The following is a 17,612-nucleotide window of genomic DNA, read 5'->3' as shown; positions in this document are numbered from 1 at the left end:
AAAGAACATTTCAAGATCTATCCTGAAGTACAGTGCTGTCAGTGATGGGATGATATCCATATGCCTACAAGGAAGACCAGTTAATACAATTATTATTCCATCCAGGGTGGTAAGTGCAAGAAGATGCACATGTAGATACAAGCACCCCCACAGAATGAATCCAGGGGGGAGTTTAGGCATATGGACAGTCATGGATTGAATTGTGTCCCCCAAAAAATGTGTGTAGCAACTTGGCTGGGTCATGATTCCCGGTATTGTATGATCGTGTTATCTGATGTGATTTCCTTATGTGTTGTAAACTGTCACTATGATGAGATTATATGTGATCTCCTTATGTGTTGTAAATTCTATCACTGTGATGAGGTTATACTGATGAGGTTGACAAGATTAGATAGTGTCTTAATGCAATCTCTTTTGAGATATAAAAGAGAGAAGCGATCAGAGACACATGGGAACCTCATACCACCAAGAAAGCAGTGCCGGGAGCAGAGCACTTCCTTTGGACCTGAGGTTCCTGTGCAGAGAAGCTCCCAGACCAAAGGAAGACTGATGCATCATCACTAGGACCTTCCTCCAGAGAGAGAGAGGGCCTTCCCCTGGAGCTGATGCCCTGAAGTTGGACTTGTAGCCTACTGGACTGTGAGAGAATAAACTTCTCTTTGTAAAGCCATTCACTTGTGGTATTTCTGTTAGAGCAGCACTAGAGGACTAAGACAGTCACTGTCACAGGAGGACTCTGGGGGAGGCAGGTCTTTCAATCCCCGCTCCCTAGACTGAGGCCTGGCCTTTCCCACTAGTCGGCTTCCCCACACAACCGCTTTCCCACACCTCCTCTCAATTTCTCTTCCCTCCACGGGGAGCAGAGGTTATGGAGCTGATAGATCTCGTGTTTCAAGCATCTTCCAGACTCTGACCTCAATATTCCTTTTCCTGTGTCCCTCGAAGGGTTTCCAGAGCTGAGTCCTTTTTCATTTTTTGTGCTCATCACATGTTACTTGCAGGACCCAGCCTCAGGCAGAATTCCTGTGGAGGTGCTGACACGTGAGAAAAGGGCTGGATTCAATCAGGGCAGCCCTGTCCCTCAGGACAAGTGCCCCTCCTCCCCTGGTGACAAGGCACTGTGGAGCCCGGCCTGACTGCTCATTCCGCAGCCCGTCTTGGGATGCATGAGGCCTTGGGCCTGCAGAAAGCTCAGGGCAGGAAGAAGCAATTATAATGACGAAGAAGCAAGCATAATGACGACGAAGCAAGAAGATCCACAGAGATAACAAAGACACCTTTCCTGTGCACCCTTGATGCCTTATTATCCTGCTCCTTTGTGGAGTTTCTGGTATAAACCTTCAGCTAGAGAAATAGGTAACACATTCCATTGGGTTGACACGTCTCAGTGGCTCTGGGGAAGAATATCAGAGGAAACTGCCAGAAAATGACAGTGTTATGGTTCAGTCACTAACTGGATGAAATATACATAGTGGTGAACCATGTGTGACCTCCCATTGCCTGTCTCCCGCTCCTCCTTCCCCACCTCTGCTAGGTGAATACAACCAACACCAGAGCTAAGAGCCAGCAGAAGGGGTGCGGAGGCACAGTCAGGAACCTCGGGGCGACCCCGGGAAGAGGTGTGGGAGCCCTGGAAGCTGCAGCATCCAGGCAAGGACGCAGCAAACCCTTTGAAGCTGCCTGGGAATTGGTTAACTCAAGCCGACCTGAGAAGCCCACAGAGGTGGCTCTGGTTGCTCTTCTTGCTTCTAATCTACAGTTTCCCATAAAATAAGAAACATCATTTACACTCATGTTTTCCTTTGCTAGTCCAGCTTGTTGTAACTCTTGGCTCTTTGAGGATTTTCATGGTGTATGGGAAACAGTGGTCTTGCTTTGACTTCAGGTGAAGCTGAGTAGAAGAATTAGAACTGCCCTCCTCAGCCAAGTGGCATGGAATAACCATCTAACTTCTCTGAGATTCTGTTTTTGAAGGAATGGACGAGGATGAGAAGCCTCACTTTGCAGATCTGGTGTTTGAATTAGAGCTAATGTTGAACAGCATCCCTCGCACACCCTCAAACATACTTAGTAATTGGTGGCCATTAGGAAGACTTCTTTCTTCTTTCCCCTTGCCTTCTTTGATTTACTCCCTTTACTACTGTGTATAGCATTGAGGAGTGTCCTGGAGTGGTTCAAATAGTTAACATGCTCAGCTGCTAACCGAGAGGTTGGAAGTTCAAGTCCATGCAGAGGTACCTTGAAAGAAAGGTCTGCTGATCTACTTCCAAATAATCAGCCATTGAAAACCCTATGGAGCACAGTTCTACTCTGACACACATGGGTTTGCCGTGAGTCAGAATCCACCTGACAGCAAATTTTTTTAGCGGTACTGAGGGAAATCTATGGCAGAAAGTGGTCTCCACATTCTCTTCTTATTAATTCCACCTCGCACCACAATTTATAATATTTCATAGCTTCCCCTAAACCTAGATAGTAGTATTATGTCTCCCAATAAGCTAAAGAAATCAGCTTACATATTTTTTAATAAACAAAAATATTTATAATTGTCTTTGATCCCTCTTTGCAATTATCAGATTGCCAAAATTAAAATAGGACGATAATATCCATAGTTCAATTTCACTGTGATGCTGAAAGTATAAATTGGCCCGACCTTGATACATTGCAGAAGTCAATGTACCAAAATTCCTAAAAATATGCCCTTTCTCTGCCCCAGTGATGACACCTCAAGAAATTTATCCTGAGGATATAATCAGTTATGTTGATAGAGATCTACATGTGAAAATGTTCTTGTAGCATTATTTGTAATAGTGAAAAAAATGCAAACAATCTAAATGCCAAAAATAAGAGATGTGTTAATTATGTTTATAATGAGGTACTCTGTTGTTAATAAAAATGATGGTAAAAAGCATATTTTTTGATATGGAAAATATCTGTATATTGTACGTGTATGTGTGTGAAAATACATGTTGTAAATAACCCCATCTGAGCTTAGAAAGGAGAAACTTGCCCAACTCTTCCAGACTCAAAGGTAAGTAAGGAGAAAGCGGTTTCTGCCCTTCTCCCCTCTCCCTCTAGTCTTCCCCATGGTGAAGGCAGTCCCTACTGATTAGGGAGAGGAGAAAAAAGGTATGTGTGTGCTCTGGCGTCAGACTCTGAAATCCACATGCCCACAGTGCTGCCATTGTTCTATCCACTCCTGCTTCCATAGGTGAGCACACCTGAGTCAGGGCCCAGGCCAGCTCTGCCCCAGCACTGGAGAGGTGTTACACCCTGCCCTGGGCCATCTGGGTGAGTGTTCTGTAGCCCAACTCACCCCACAGGCACGACCTGGGTCTGAATGTGGAGGCCAAGGGGCAAGGAGGCCCCTTCGGTTCCTGTTTTATGCTGTGTTCTTCAAACCAGCTCACCAGAAGAAAGCAGACACTGTACGTGTTATTAGATGCCATCTAGTCTGCTCTGACTCATGGCGACTCCAAGTACAGAACAAAACCTCGCCCAGCCCTGTGACATCTTCACAATCAATAGTATTCACGAGTCCACTGTTACAGTCTGTGTATTCTGAGTGCCTTCCAACCTAGGGGGCTCATCTTCCAGCACTGTATTGGACAATATTCTACTGTGTTCGATAAGGTTTGCATTGGCTAGTTTTTGGTAGTAGATTGCCAGGCCTTTCTTCCTAGTCTGCATTAGTCTGGAAGCTCCACTGGAACTTGTCCACCACGGGTGACCCTGCTCGTATTTGAAATACTTGTGATATAGCTTCCAGCATCACAGCAATATGCAAGCCATCACAGTACAACAAACTGACAGGCAGTGGTGGAGGTACCAGAACCCATAGGGATAAAAAGGATTAATGAATACCCTCAAATTCCAACATACGCATAGTACGTCCCCATTGTGTTTTTGTGAATATATACATAGAAAAAATTCTGGCAAATATACACCTGAATATAACAGTGGTCACCTTTGGGTGCAAAGATCATCTGCATACATGTGCTCTCCAATCATTCTATTAGTACACAATTATCATAATTATTCTAATTATACTGTTAAAAGAGAAATACAATTCCCCTTTGAGCTTGTTTCCCACTACAGATTAAATTTTCTTAACTTTCCTGCTGGGAAAGAAGCTGTGAGTGAGGAAGCAAAATAGGACAATAGGATTTATCAGGTACCTCACATGTTCCCAGCAAGGTACTAGGAATTTAGGTAACATTTTTCCTTCAGTCTTTACATCCACTCTATAAGTTAAGGATCTTCATCCGAGTTTGTCAGATAATGATGTTGAAACTGTGAAAGTTTAGTAACTTGCACAAGATCACACAGCTAGCAAGTGGTTGAGTCAGAATGTCAATCCCAACATGGCCTGCTCCCAAACCCACGCACCTCCCACTCAGACACGCTTGGCTGATTAAAGACAATCGAGTTAGGAAAAAAAATGTACCAAGGCAATGGTGTGGGCAAATGGATATCACAAAACCCGTGTACTAAAGAAAGGCCCAGATCACAATGAGCATGCTCTCATGTTGCCTACAATTCTACCAAATCCAATCCTTAGAAAACTTAGAAAATCCTTAGAAAACATAAAAAGGGGGCAGGGTGGTTTTTGGAGTCCACGGGTGATACACACAGCTAATGTGTTCAGCTACTAACCAAAAGGTTGGGGGGTTGAGTCCACCCAGAGACATCTCAGAAGAAAGGCCTGGTGATCTACTTCTGAAAAATCAGCCACTGAAAACCCTAGGGAGCACAGTTTTTCTCTCACACACATGGGGTCGCCATGAGTCAGAGTTGACTGGATGGCAACTGGTTACTGGTTAGGGTGGTTTCTAGAGATAGACACCCTACAAAAAGCCCCAGAAGTGACACACTCAGGCTCACTAGCCAGGGGAGAGAGAGACACAATCAAGTACATAAACAAACTTTGACTCTTAAGAGGCAGCAGCATTTGAGGATGCTGGGTACAGGGACACCAACCAATGCCTCCGATCCAATCGGCCTCCAAGCATGGCTGTATCCAAAGGGAGTACAATAATTGATTTTCACAATGATGATCCTGAGACATCAAGAAAAGGTTACATTTTATGTTCAGAATTCTCTGTTTAAGAAAGCAAGGGAGCATGTAATCCATTTGAGAAAGATTTTCATTTCAAATAGTTAAAAATTCTTTGAAAAGATTTTTGTGCTTAAGGGGATAAGTGACAGTTATCTGGAAAATTCACTTATGTGGAACATAAAGTCTTCCCTGAAGATTCTAGATCAGTGAGGTAGTGTGTTCTATTGAGCGAAGCTTCTATCACTTTTCCTTTGTTGACATTTCATTGTCTAATGCTCTCAGGCCTTTCAAAGTTCCTATTGCCCAAGCCTTGGATTATAAGCTTCTTGAGGCTAAGGATTCTGACATCCTTTCTTGGCTACTCAATATCCGGTGGGTCTAGCCTTTGTTCTGCCATGAAACAAATGATGATCTGACATTCACAAAAATAACCAGCTCCCGGAGTACACATCCACTTTGAGAAACGTCTCCAGACATTTGGCAAGAACATGAAGCAATAGTCAATGGCCCTTACGGGTTTTGGGAAGCAGACCTAGGAAGTTTTTGCAAGCAAATTAATAAGTAATCCAACTATCCACTCTTAAAAATACCTACAGGAAAAATATATATAGGTAGGATTAATCTAATTTTTTTTCAGAAAGCAAAGTTTATATTTAAAAAGAATTATTTTCATGAAGTCTTCCATTTTTTTTTTTTTTTTAGCCCTGTCTCTCCAGTTTAGCCACTTCTCCCAACCCAGAATCCTAAATTCAGGAAACAGTGTTTCAAAAGTGAAGGCCAAAAAAAAAGAGAAACATCTTCAGACCAACAAAAGATAAGTAAATTGATCATCTTTAGACCTACATTACAAGAAATACTAAAGGAAGTTCCTTAGGCAGAAAGAAATTGAAGTCTTCCATTTTTCAAGTAACAATATCGTGAACACGCAAGGTCTATCCCTGCCTGCTCTGCTATGCTCATTGCCTAATACTTGTCCCTTGTGCATCCTTTGTCCCCAGATGTACCACCTTACATTTTCTGAGCCTGAGGAGATCCTTGGTGCCTTCTCACATGCTATTCCCGCTGCCTGAAATAACATTTCCCATCTCCATACTTTCTTGCCTAGCTCAAAGGCTCTGTTCCAGTAACACTGCTCACAAGAAGTTTTCATCCTCGTAACAGTTGTGGATGGGTGTTGCCATTGTGTCCTTTGGAAGGTGAGAAGAAAACCTTGATAGGCCACGCAGCTCACTCTAGGTCAGACCCTAGGAGTCAGAGCTAGGACTGGTACATTGTGACTCTTCTCTTTGATATGCTTCTCTCCATTACACAATGAACATCTGTAACTACGGCCACTTTCTTGGGAAACACTCCTATCTTTGATACCCTAAATTTGAGGTGCCCATCTGTCACACTGTGGTCACCCCTTGTGGCCCAGGCAGAGGCACAGGGGCAGGGGTGAGCCTTACCTGGTGTGTTGAGCAGGCGGGATCTCCTGCAGTGGTAAGCTACTTCCTGCTCACAGTGCTCGGAGCCATTGATCACACCCTCCAGCTGCTCCATGCTGCCGCTGTAGTCCAGGACCATGACGTAGGGATTCTCAGGGCCTGCACCGCGCACGCGTGTCAGCTCCATGTTGTTGTGTTGAACCAACGTCCAGATTTTGTCCTCTGCCATGACAACACAACCCAAGAAAGAAGACATTAAAAGGAAGGGTGAGAGAGGAGCATGTAATTAATCACCACCTGTGTACTCTACTCATGTAAAGAACATGACCAGAGGATTTTTTTTTTTTTCTCAGACAACTCAACCCAAAGCTGGACAGCATGGGATTAATAATCTTAAGAGCCAACTTTGTGGGGTGCTTTATGCTATGTTTGACGCCTTTTATCTCATTTAATACCCATCTGTCAGTTTGTCACACTGTGGCAGTTTACGTGTTGCTATGATGCTGAAAATATGCCAGTGACAGTTCAAATACAGCAGGGTCACGCATGGTGGACAGGTTTCAGTGGAGCTTTCAGACTAACGCAGACTAAGAAGAAAGACTTGGCGAACTACTTCTGAAAGTTAGTCAATAAAAACTTTGTGGCTCACAACAGAACACTGGCCGGTATAGTGCTGGAAGTTGAGTCCCCTAGGTTTGAAGGCACTCAAAATACACAGTGGTCACAACAGCGCATTCAATCATGCCAACGATGGTGAAGATGGCACGGGACCCAGCAACATTTTGTTCAGTTGCACATGGGGTTGCCATGAGTTAGAGCTGACCTGACACCAATTAACAACAAAAATCTCATTTGAAAGGGACAATGCCCAGACTGAAAGGGAGTCAACACTCGAATGTGAGAAATAAGGAAAGTAAGACTGAAGAGGATTAGGCAGCTCACCCAAGATCACATAGTTAGCAAGTGACTAAGAGAGAATTCGAGCCCAGGATGTATGACTCCAAAGCCCTCACTTCTGGGGGCTCCAAAGCAGCTGCTGACACCTACCCCCTCACAAGAGAAACACAAGCATAGAAAATATCCTCAGAAAACCGTAATAAGACCTACACATAGGAAGCATTTGTAAAATCTGCATCATTAACAAGGGTGGGAATGTGTGATGCACACCGCACATCCAATGCACTATACTGTAGTGTTTTTATGTTTTCTTTTATTTTTTAATTTAGTCTCCATGCCATTTCTATCTGCCAAAATATCTGAAGAGCCTTACGATAAAAGAACACGCAGAGATAAGGACTTTTAAAGCAAGGAAGAAGAACATGTTTTGCCTAATGCAAGGAAAGACGAATGGAAGGCAAGAAGAGACGAAAGGAATTCATGTTTTAGAGCTTGAGAGATCTGTATTTGAAACCTATTTCTGCCACCAACAAACTTGGACAAGTCACTTTACTTCTCTGAGATTCAATTTCACCATCCGTAAAAAGAAAAGAAAAAAAAGGATGATACCAGTCTGCAGTGCTGTTGACATGGGATAGCAACCAAAAGTATGAAGCTGCTAGGCACTGGATGGAATACATCAGGCACTTGGTGATAGTAACCTAGACTAAAATATTTACTGCAGTTGGCCATGCAATTTTATTCTGAACATCCTCACAAACGCAAAAGAGGAACTAGAAAGACTTGAAAAGCTTTTGTTATCTGAGAATCTTGCCCACATAATAACATCATCACTCTTAATAGACCTCAGAGCTGAAAGAGAACTTAGCATAGAAATCATGCTGTTTTCCCCTCTGCAACCCTCTTAGTTTTATAAATGTGAAAACAAGATCCAGGAAGTAAAGAAATAACCCAAGGATTATGTTCTAGACAGTCAGGATGAAGTGCATCTAATAAAGGCAGTCATCATAATTAGTACTAGTACAAAGCAGGCTCATGGGTGTTGGCATGATTTAGTTGAAAAAGAAAAGAACTGATCACTAGGACCTCCAGTTTTAATTCCATCTCTACCACTATCTCCGTATATGTCTTGAGACAAGTCACATCACCCTGCCCTTCAGTTTGAACATATTAAAAATGGGAAGAGCAGAAAAAGAAAGAGGGTTGAGTTTCAATTATCGGTATTTTCCCACTCTAAAAAGGAAATACTTCTTGCAACATACAATTAAATTATGCTCACACGTTTTGACTCATCTTAAGACCATTTTCTAAAACCATCTCACTGCTAACCCACCTGTCCCCAGTGTTTGAGGCATCATAACAAAATTCTAAAAACAAAGGCAAAATCGATGCTATTTGATTTTAACTTTGAAAATAAAAGGAGAGCATGATTCATATTGATAAAGATAATAATGTTACAGAAATAATTAACCCATAATTCCCAAAACATTTTTGGTACCATTAAAGGCAATTGCTGATAAAATAACAAGAAAAAAAGTAATTGTTCAGTAATTGAATATTGCAGAGAAAGAAATAAAGACTGACAAGGTTGAAATGTCCATGGTACTTTTAAGAAGAAAAAAAGGAAAACTCAGTCTTGAACTATAATTATACCAAACCAAACCAAACCCATTGCCGTCGAGTCAATTCAGACTCATGGTGACCCTATAGGACAGAGAACTGTCCCAAAGAGTTTCCAAGGAGTGGCTGGTAGGTTTGAACTGCTGACCTTTTGGTTAGCAGCCAAGCTCTTAACCACTACACCACCAGGGCTCCAATCTATAATAATAGATAATGTATGTTATCACTCCACACTAGGGGCATTGTACATGTATTATCTCCAGTACTCATCATAGCTGACATTACCATTTCCAGTTTATCGATGAGAAAATCATGGTTCAGGGATATAAGTAAACTTATATCCCCAGTCTCAAAGTATCCAATCCATCTGATCCCAGAAGTGGTCCACAGTAGCATCACTAAATCATATGGATTTGAATTTCACTTTAAATGGACACAGATTTTTCATACTTATATATTCATTCATCTGATTATCCTACATTCATTTATTGATTTGCTTATTTATTTAGTCATTGATTTATTTTGCCAAAATCATATTCTATCTCTAGCACGATGGAAAAGGAAGTTTTGTCAGAGAGATAATCCTTCACCTTAAAGCCAATTACAGGATTGCCGACCTCGCCTTGCCTTCAACGCCCTGAGGGTGAACTGAAGCTTTAATAATTCAACTATTGGCAGTTTTTGGATCTATGAAATATATAGATGATACAAAGGAACAATTAGGAGCTCCAAACTGCTCTCCACAATTCACTTCACAGACACCACTCATCCTAGCTGCTGCTAACACAGTATGAGTGATAGCAGGAGATGTGATTGCTAGAAACTTAGAGCCTCTTTGCTGGCTTCTATTTCAAAGTGCCCTGTGTCCTCAGATTATTTTTCTCCTGGGAGATAGCAGGGTAAAGATTGAAAACAAGGAGGTCATTGGATATTACGTTATCTCGCTTTCTATCTTTTCTCCTCAGTCTCTTTGGTAGCAGTGCAGATTTGGGCCTGCACAGCAAATAAATATCGGAAAGTCGTGGGTCAACACCATATGTGCCAAAGTGGGCTTCAGTGGCTGAGGCTACCGAGAACCGGTCTGGGATGGGGCAGCGAGGTTGTAACTGGGGAAGGTCTACATGAAGCTCAGCTCTGACGGACTTCCCAACAAGCAAGATTCATTCTGAACCATCTTTTAGGTGGATAGGGGGAGGTGGAGTTTTATTTCGAAGTGGGTCCATACACAGACTCCTTGTTGTTGCTAGTTGCCATAGAGCGGGCTCCAACTCATGGCGAACCCACATACAACAGAACAAAATGTTGCCCAGTCCTGTGCTATGTTCATGATTGTCAGTATGCTCAAGTCCATTGTTGTGGCCACTGTGTATTCTGAGTGTCTTCCAATTCAAGGGTTCAATTTCCAGCACTATATGGGAAAATATTCTCTTGTGCTCCATACCATTTTAATTGACTAATTTTTTGAAGTATATTTCTACGCTTTTGTTCCTAGTCTGTCTTAGTCTGGCAACTCCACTGAAACCTGTCCACCATGAGTGACCCTTCTGGTATGTGAAATACCAATGGCATAGCTTTCAGCCTCAAAGCAATATGCGAGCCACCATGGTATGACAAACTGACAGATGGGTGGTGGACACGGATCCATACACGGCATGAACAAAAATAAACACATTACACCCAGTGGTCAAGGTAGTCAGTTTAGCCAATAAGCAGTAGAGATCAGAAGACAAAGCTTGGGCTCTAAAATGTTTGTGTACCAAATCAACACGCATTGGCTAAGCAGCCTTCATCAAATTACTACTTCTTTAAAGGTCAGTTTTCTCATCCATAATATTTGAAAAACAGTAACTGCACCGATGTGCAGAATGGGTTAAAGACTGAGGTGGTATGTGTGAGAAGGTTCTTTATAAATAAAGCACTAAGTATTCCAGAGACATTGCCGCATGCCTGTTATATAATGAATGACACAATTTCTGTCTCTGTCTCAACTCACAGATACCAGGTGTTCATACTGTTAGTGACAGTATCAAGGAGAAGGAGAAGCTGGACTGGAATCCAGTGGTTCTCCCAATAGCTTGTACTGACAGGATTCTTTTCCAGAGCATAAAGTAAGATGGAGGGGACTCTCAAAGGGGACAGCCTGACCCCAGTCCTCCTCTGCAGAACCATGGGGAAAGCATCACAGGTCCTGAAGACCTGGGACAGGGAAAGCTCTTTCTCCCAGTTCTGTGAGTGTGAACTCCAACACAAGAAACCCATGCAGGTTTCCTATCACTCAAGGAAGTCTGGTCTCATGCAGAGAGAATGCCATGACCAGGAGAGCACCAGAAAATCTGCCAGGCTCCACTTTACCACAGGATATATGTTTCTAGTCTGCAGAGATGCATCTAGAGTTTGAGGTGCAATGAAACAGCCTCATTTAGAACCAAACCTATCCAAATTGGAATCTTTGTTCTGCTCCATATCTTCAATGGACTCTGGGCAAGTTTATGTCTCTGAAGATTCCTCTTTGGAAAATGAGGATATTAATATCAATCTTGCCATCCATAATAATATTATAATGATTTGATATCATGCTTTACAAGGGCACATAACAGGTACTCAGAAAACTCTATTATCAATCATTTGCGTTTACTTTGTTACTTAGCTACTATTAAAACTTTGATAGTAGTGTGTGAGTCAAATATGCATAACTGTAAGTTGAAAGTAAATGATGGGAAGACAATTTTTCTTCCAGAAAATATCAATAAAGGTCCAACACATGAAATATTGCACATTATTTAAGGAATAAAGAATATATTAGACCATTATCCAATATCCTTTCTCTCTGCCTTTCTCAACAATAGAACATTAATTTTGTGGAGGCAGAAGCATGCTCTTTTCAAAAACAAAACAATAACAGCAGTGAAATACTACTTCCATTGAAAAATGGGTACAGCAGTGTATCTAAGTTGTGGTTAATGAAATATAAATGCAGCGTACTGGATATGGCCCTAGGAAAGCCTCTTAGATAGACTTGATTCAGCTCGTATGCACTCCCTTTACCCATCTTCCTCCCTCTGGACTAGAATACAGACACAGTGGTCGGAGCCCTGGCAGCCATATTGTAACCATTGTGATGTTGAGGAGACAAGCTATGTGCTAGAGCAAAAACCCATGTCTGGAACTGACAACATCATAAAGCCACTGCAGCAGTCCTGAACCACTGGTCTCCTGACTTCATACTACATGAGAGAAAAATAAACCCCTCACTCTTTTAAAACCACATAAAGAGTTCCCTTTAACATATAGGGATCACTATTCTATTGTAGTCTATTCTAATCAACAGAAGACATATTAGAGCAAGAAACAGTAGGAAAGCAGTATTATTGGGAGAGAGGAAACTAAGCTGGGTCTGAAGGCTTTTGACAAAGGAAAAGGACATCTGTTCCCTACTCACAATGTTGCCAATTTTCCCTAGTGCCCTGGGAGACCCTATCAAATACAACAGAATCCTACTACTCATGGACCAAAACCTACTTCTAAAAATGACATATCTAGTAAAGCAGACACTCTTTGCCTGGAGACCATGAATGGGTTTAAGATAATTCGACAACTCCCTGAAATTTTATGAAAAATCAGGGAAGTCTGTATGTGCAACCTTGATAGGAATCAGACATAGTATGTCTTAAACAGAATGTTAACGGCCGCTAACACCACCACCTGCTCACTCTTCCTCTTCTCAGTGAATGGCCCCACTCTCCTCCCTTTGTTTATCTCCACATCTAATCTCTCAGTAAGTCCTGCCTTTCAGCCTCCAAAATACATCTGGGATGCATGCAATTCTCTTCATCTCTATAGCTGTCACATTTGTCAAGGTTACTGCCACTTCACCGGGACCACTGAAATGCCCCTTCTCTGGTCTCCCTCCTTCCACTCTTGTTTCATCACCACCGTCATTGTTAAAGTCCTGTTCCTCCTGGCAGCAAGAGTGATTTTCTTAAAATGAAATCATAAAGCAGTCCACTTGAAATTATGTATAAGCGTCTCATGATATTTTCAATGAATCCAAATTCTCTACCATGCTTCCAAGGCTCTTTCCTCTCTGATCACCTCCCCTCCCTACTCCTGCCCCAGCTTGCAATGCTGTACCCCAGGACTTCAGAGATAAGAAGCTGTGCCCGCTCCCCCTCGGGCCCTCGGGCCTGTGGCCACCTCGCCCTGGTGCACCCCCTTCAGATTCACCATGTAGCCACCTTATTCTCAGAGGAGCCTTTACTAAATAATACCTGTCCAGCTGAGACCCTCTTTTATTTTTTTTCTTTGTAGCACTTGGAATAATTGGCAATAGCTTTAGTTACTTCCTGTGTGCTTCTTAATTTTAGCTCCAGTGACAGAGTGGGCACTCGGTTCTTCTTTGCTGAATGAATGAATGACTGAATCCACAAGTGAATCCGTCTGGAGAGAGGGTCAATAACTGTCATCAGGGATCACAATAGAGGGTCCCGGACAGAGCTGGAGAAAAACGTAGAACAAAGTTCTAACTCAAAAAAAAAAAAAAAAGACCAGACTTACGGGCCTGACAGAGACTGGAGAAACCCTGAGAGTACGGCCCCCAGACACCCTTTTAGCTCAGTAATGAAGTCACTCCGGAGGTTCACCTTTTAGCCAAAGATTAGGCAAGACCCACAGGACAAAATGAGACTAAAGGGGCACACCAGCCCAGGGACAAGGACTAGAAGGCAGGAGGGGACAGGAAAGCTGATAGGAGAGAACTCAAGGTTGAGAAGGGAGAGTGTTGACCTACCGTGGGGTTGTTAATCAATGTCATAAAACTATATGTGTACTAACTGTTTAATGAGAAGCTAGTTTGTTCTGTAAACCTTCATCGAAAGTACAATAAAAAAAATAACTGTCACCATGCTCTTAAAGGAGTTTGTTGCTCAAAAAAATTAAAAACCTGTAATTTAGAAACTTGCTATACTATTAGAGTGAGGATCTGGACTTCATGTTGCAGAGAGTTGGGGGAGACAAGACTCATCCTTCAAATGAGGTTTACAAGTGTGACAAGCTGCCATTTCTTGCAATAGAGTTGCTGCCATATTTAATAAATTATCACTACCTCGTTCAATTACATCTTCGCTGTAGAAGACTCTCATGTGCCTAGATTTATTTGGATCCCTTGAATTTCCTGAAATTCCTTCTACATAGTTTTTATGGACTCAGAAACTTGGGAAAACGTGTGCTGAATGTCCAAAGTATCAGTTGGAAAACGGAACAATGTACTGTTATATAGCCCAGCAATGAATTTTCCAAACCACATTGTTATTTTTAGTTTTCAAGTCTATCTTTACATAAAGCTATGAGGTTTTCCAGGGTGTGAAATATAGCATTCATTCTTGTGTTCAAGCACGTGCCCAGTGAGTTCTGTGCCAGTCACCAGAGTGCACACAGGAGGACAACACTCTGCCTAACTCTTCAGAAAGCACATCATCATTCTGGGGGAAAAGCTGTGCACACAGTAAGTTTGACAAACATTGCATGCTCTTCCAAGCGCTGTTAGGACTGGGAGAAAGAGAGCTGTCCAGAGACCTATTAGGGGCTGGGCTAGGGCGGCGGCTGTCAGAGAAGCCTGCGCAGTGGACGCAGTGGACCGTCGTCCCTCAGAATTGACAAGTCTACAGCAGTCCATCATCCTCAGGCCTCCAGCGCCCAGGTTAGCGCTAAGCACCTAGAGGACTTCAAGTTATCTATGCCAAATGACAAGGTAAATCAATCACCGCCATCTGCATCGGCCAGGTTTTCATTCCAGTGTGGCCAAACAACTCATCTATGTATGTATTCTGTAATGCTCCAAATGTAAAAGAAAAAGTTTCAAGTTACAAGATCAAAACGCACACACATACATTAAAAAAGAGAAAGAGAAAGTAAAAGAGGTTGCACATACAGCCAGCAGGGCAGTAACAACGACATGTTCTGTACCATCGTCCCTGTGGTAAAACCCTACCTGGATATAACCCAAGCAAGTCCTCTAAGACCCCTCAGTTCCGGGTCTCTAGCTAATCTATCTGGTTTCTCTCGGTTCTAATTTCTGAATGTGTAAGTTGTTTATATGTAGAGACACAATTTAATTTTCTTTCATATGTTCTCTCTCATTGTATCTGATTGGTATTATTATTATTGTGATGATCATTATTATTAATAATAGTAATTACAGAAGCTGTAAGCTGTTCCATCTGTTGCCATGGGAATCATCACTCAGAAGGAAGAACAAACAAAAGAGTAAAAAAGGAGAGAAAGATAAGAAATAACTCTGAGTAATAATACTTAATTCCACACACATACGTATGTCTTTACAGAGCCAGAAAAAAAAAACTGTAATTTTTCTATCATAATGCTTGGAAGGAATGGAAGTCTACAGATTGTCAATACCCAGCTTAACTGAACTTAAATCACTGTGGGGAGCTGCTTACAGTGCTTTGAAAAGTGTGCCAATTCACTTATACTCTTACTGTAATAAACCAAGTCTATATTCAGGTCCCTGGGGTCGCTCCTGGTACAGCTATCTATGTTGACAAAGTGAATTTTCTCCGCCAAGGGCAAAGACAGCTTAAATAATCCTCAAAGCACTGTCTCTACCACTCATCTGCCATCTAATCACGTACAGCCTTTTGACATCTCCTGTCGTTTTGCATTGATAGTTATTTAACTTTTCATATGTTTCTAACTTATCTCTGCATTTAAATCAGAGGCAACGGCTGTTGAGTAATATCGGCTTGGAAAGGGCTTCTGTGGTTAACGGAGGCAGATGTTATGGAGGAAAGTGCGGGCTTGGGCATGGTCAGACCTGGCTTCCAATGCCAGCTCTGCCACTTACTAGATTCCTGAACATGGAGCTGTCACATAACGACTCAAGCCACAGTTTCCTCATCTGTAAATTGGGCAAAATCCACGGTGTGGTTTGGTAGTGAGAACTGAGTAACACCCACAGGGCAGAGTCTAGCATAGCGCCTAGCTCAGAGACTGCACTTTGTAACAGACAGTTCTTCATCACACCCAGCGTGGTGCCCGGTGCAAAATTAAAGGTGAACCGCCATCACTCCTTTTGATAAAGTTATCCAAGAGGGAATCTGAAGAGACCGTTTCATTGTTAGAAGTAGTCCTGGGAACCTGCGTCCAGGGGATCAATTCCACCTTCCCCCTAACCCTGAAAGGTAAAGTAGACAATTGGTGTAAAATGATTTTCAACTCTTTTAAAAGGCTTCAGAATTCCTGCAGCTGTTTTCCCTCCCCTGTCCATCAGCTGCTTCTGAGAGAATCCGTGCCTTGTAAAACCATCGGAGACCACCTGCTGCTAATGGCTGGGCTTCTGCCGCCTGGTGAGCCGGCGTTACTGGTTTAGGGCTCCTGGTCGCCACCTTGCACTAAGCATTAGCTTGAGTGCAGACACGCCAGTGCGGTGGGGTCTGTGGCCTTCCTTACCACACGTCCGCTTGCCTTTGCGGGCCATACTTTATGACTTCCAGACATCATGGCTGGGATTGATCTCACACGTCACTCTAGCCTTTACTTTTTATGTACCTTTTGGGGGGATTCTTTTTCTTTTTCTTTGCTTTAAAATAGGTGGCATGAGCAAAGAGACCTGAAAAACACCTGCTTTCCAGTCTTAGGGGGTGGTGCATTTGAAGATACACTTTACCGTACTTGTTGATTGCTCACCTATTTATGTAATAAAACTTTATTAACCAACTAGTGTGTACAGAACACTCTGTCAGGTCCTGGGAAGGAAGTGGAATGAGGGGGTACAAGAGTGAATGGCGCTCTAGACCCTGAGTTCCACACATTCACAGTTGGTTTCAGGAAGATAGCTTCAAGGAATTACTGAAACTGAATGATTGGCGGGGGCTGTTCCACCAGGGACTTTAGTGTGTCTGCCCTGTGGGCAGGGGAAGGGGAGAAATGAGGCCCTAAATCTGTCACTTGATGGGAAGAGGATCGTGAAGCTTCCAGGTGGGGGCTATGGTGGCTGTTAGAAGCTTTTCTGAGGTCATTAGGAGTATCTCTGTGGCAGAAACTATTTGGGTGCATTTTGACATTCTGAGGATGAAACTAGAGACTCGCAAAGACAAGGACCTAAGTTTAATTCCTAGACACGTCACTGGCTGAGTGATGCTGGGCATGCTTCTTAACTCTCCAAGCTTCTGTTTTCTCATAACACAAATGAGAAATTATTCTTATCTCACACTTTATCATGTGGATTAAATGAGATCAATTCTAGGAAGATATAAGCCAGGACCTGGAACACAAGTGCATAAGAAATGGTAGTTCCCATTCCTTTGTTTAGAAGAGCTAAAGTAGCTAGGACTGAACTCAGAGGAGTTCATGAGGTGGTGAGCTGACTGCACAGGACTTTGCCTCTAGCTACGAGGGAATGCCCAAGAGTGGTGTTTACCCGTCCTCCCTGATGGTGCAGTGGTAAAGAGCTCAGGCTGCTAATCAAAAGGTGGCAGTTGGAATCCACCAGCCTCTCCTTGGACACCCTATGGGGTAGTCCTACTCTGTCCTATAGGGTCGCTATGAGTCAGAATCGATTCAGTGGCAACGGGTTTGGTTTGTTTGCTTTTTTTTTT

General features: G+C 42.7%; 1 protein-coding gene across 1 annotated transcript in view; it reads right to left on the bottom strand.

Annotated features, from left to right (window-relative positions):
- CNTNAP5 (contactin associated protein family member 5) overlaps positions 1-17,612 on the bottom strand; it is a gene marked incomplete at its 5' end in the record, with an annotated part of 853,982 nt that overhangs the window by 361,139 nt on the left and 475,231 nt on the right. The window contains one exon of the mRNA XM_004390491.3: positions 6,508-6,708. Within this exon, the coding sequence (XP_004390548.3) occupies positions 6,508-6,708 (201 nt within the window). The remainder of the gene's footprint in view (positions 1-6,507; positions 6,709-17,612) is intronic.

Source organism: Trichechus manatus, unplaced genomic scaffold, assembly GCF_000243295.1.
Source record: "Trichechus manatus latirostris isolate Lorelei unplaced genomic scaffold, TriManLat1.0 scaffold00303, whole genome shotgun sequence".
In the NCBI taxonomy this organism is placed as follows: domain Eukaryota; kingdom Metazoa; phylum Chordata; class Mammalia; order Sirenia; family Trichechidae; genus Trichechus; species Trichechus manatus.
This window is presented reverse-complemented; position numbering and strand designations above follow the sequence as displayed.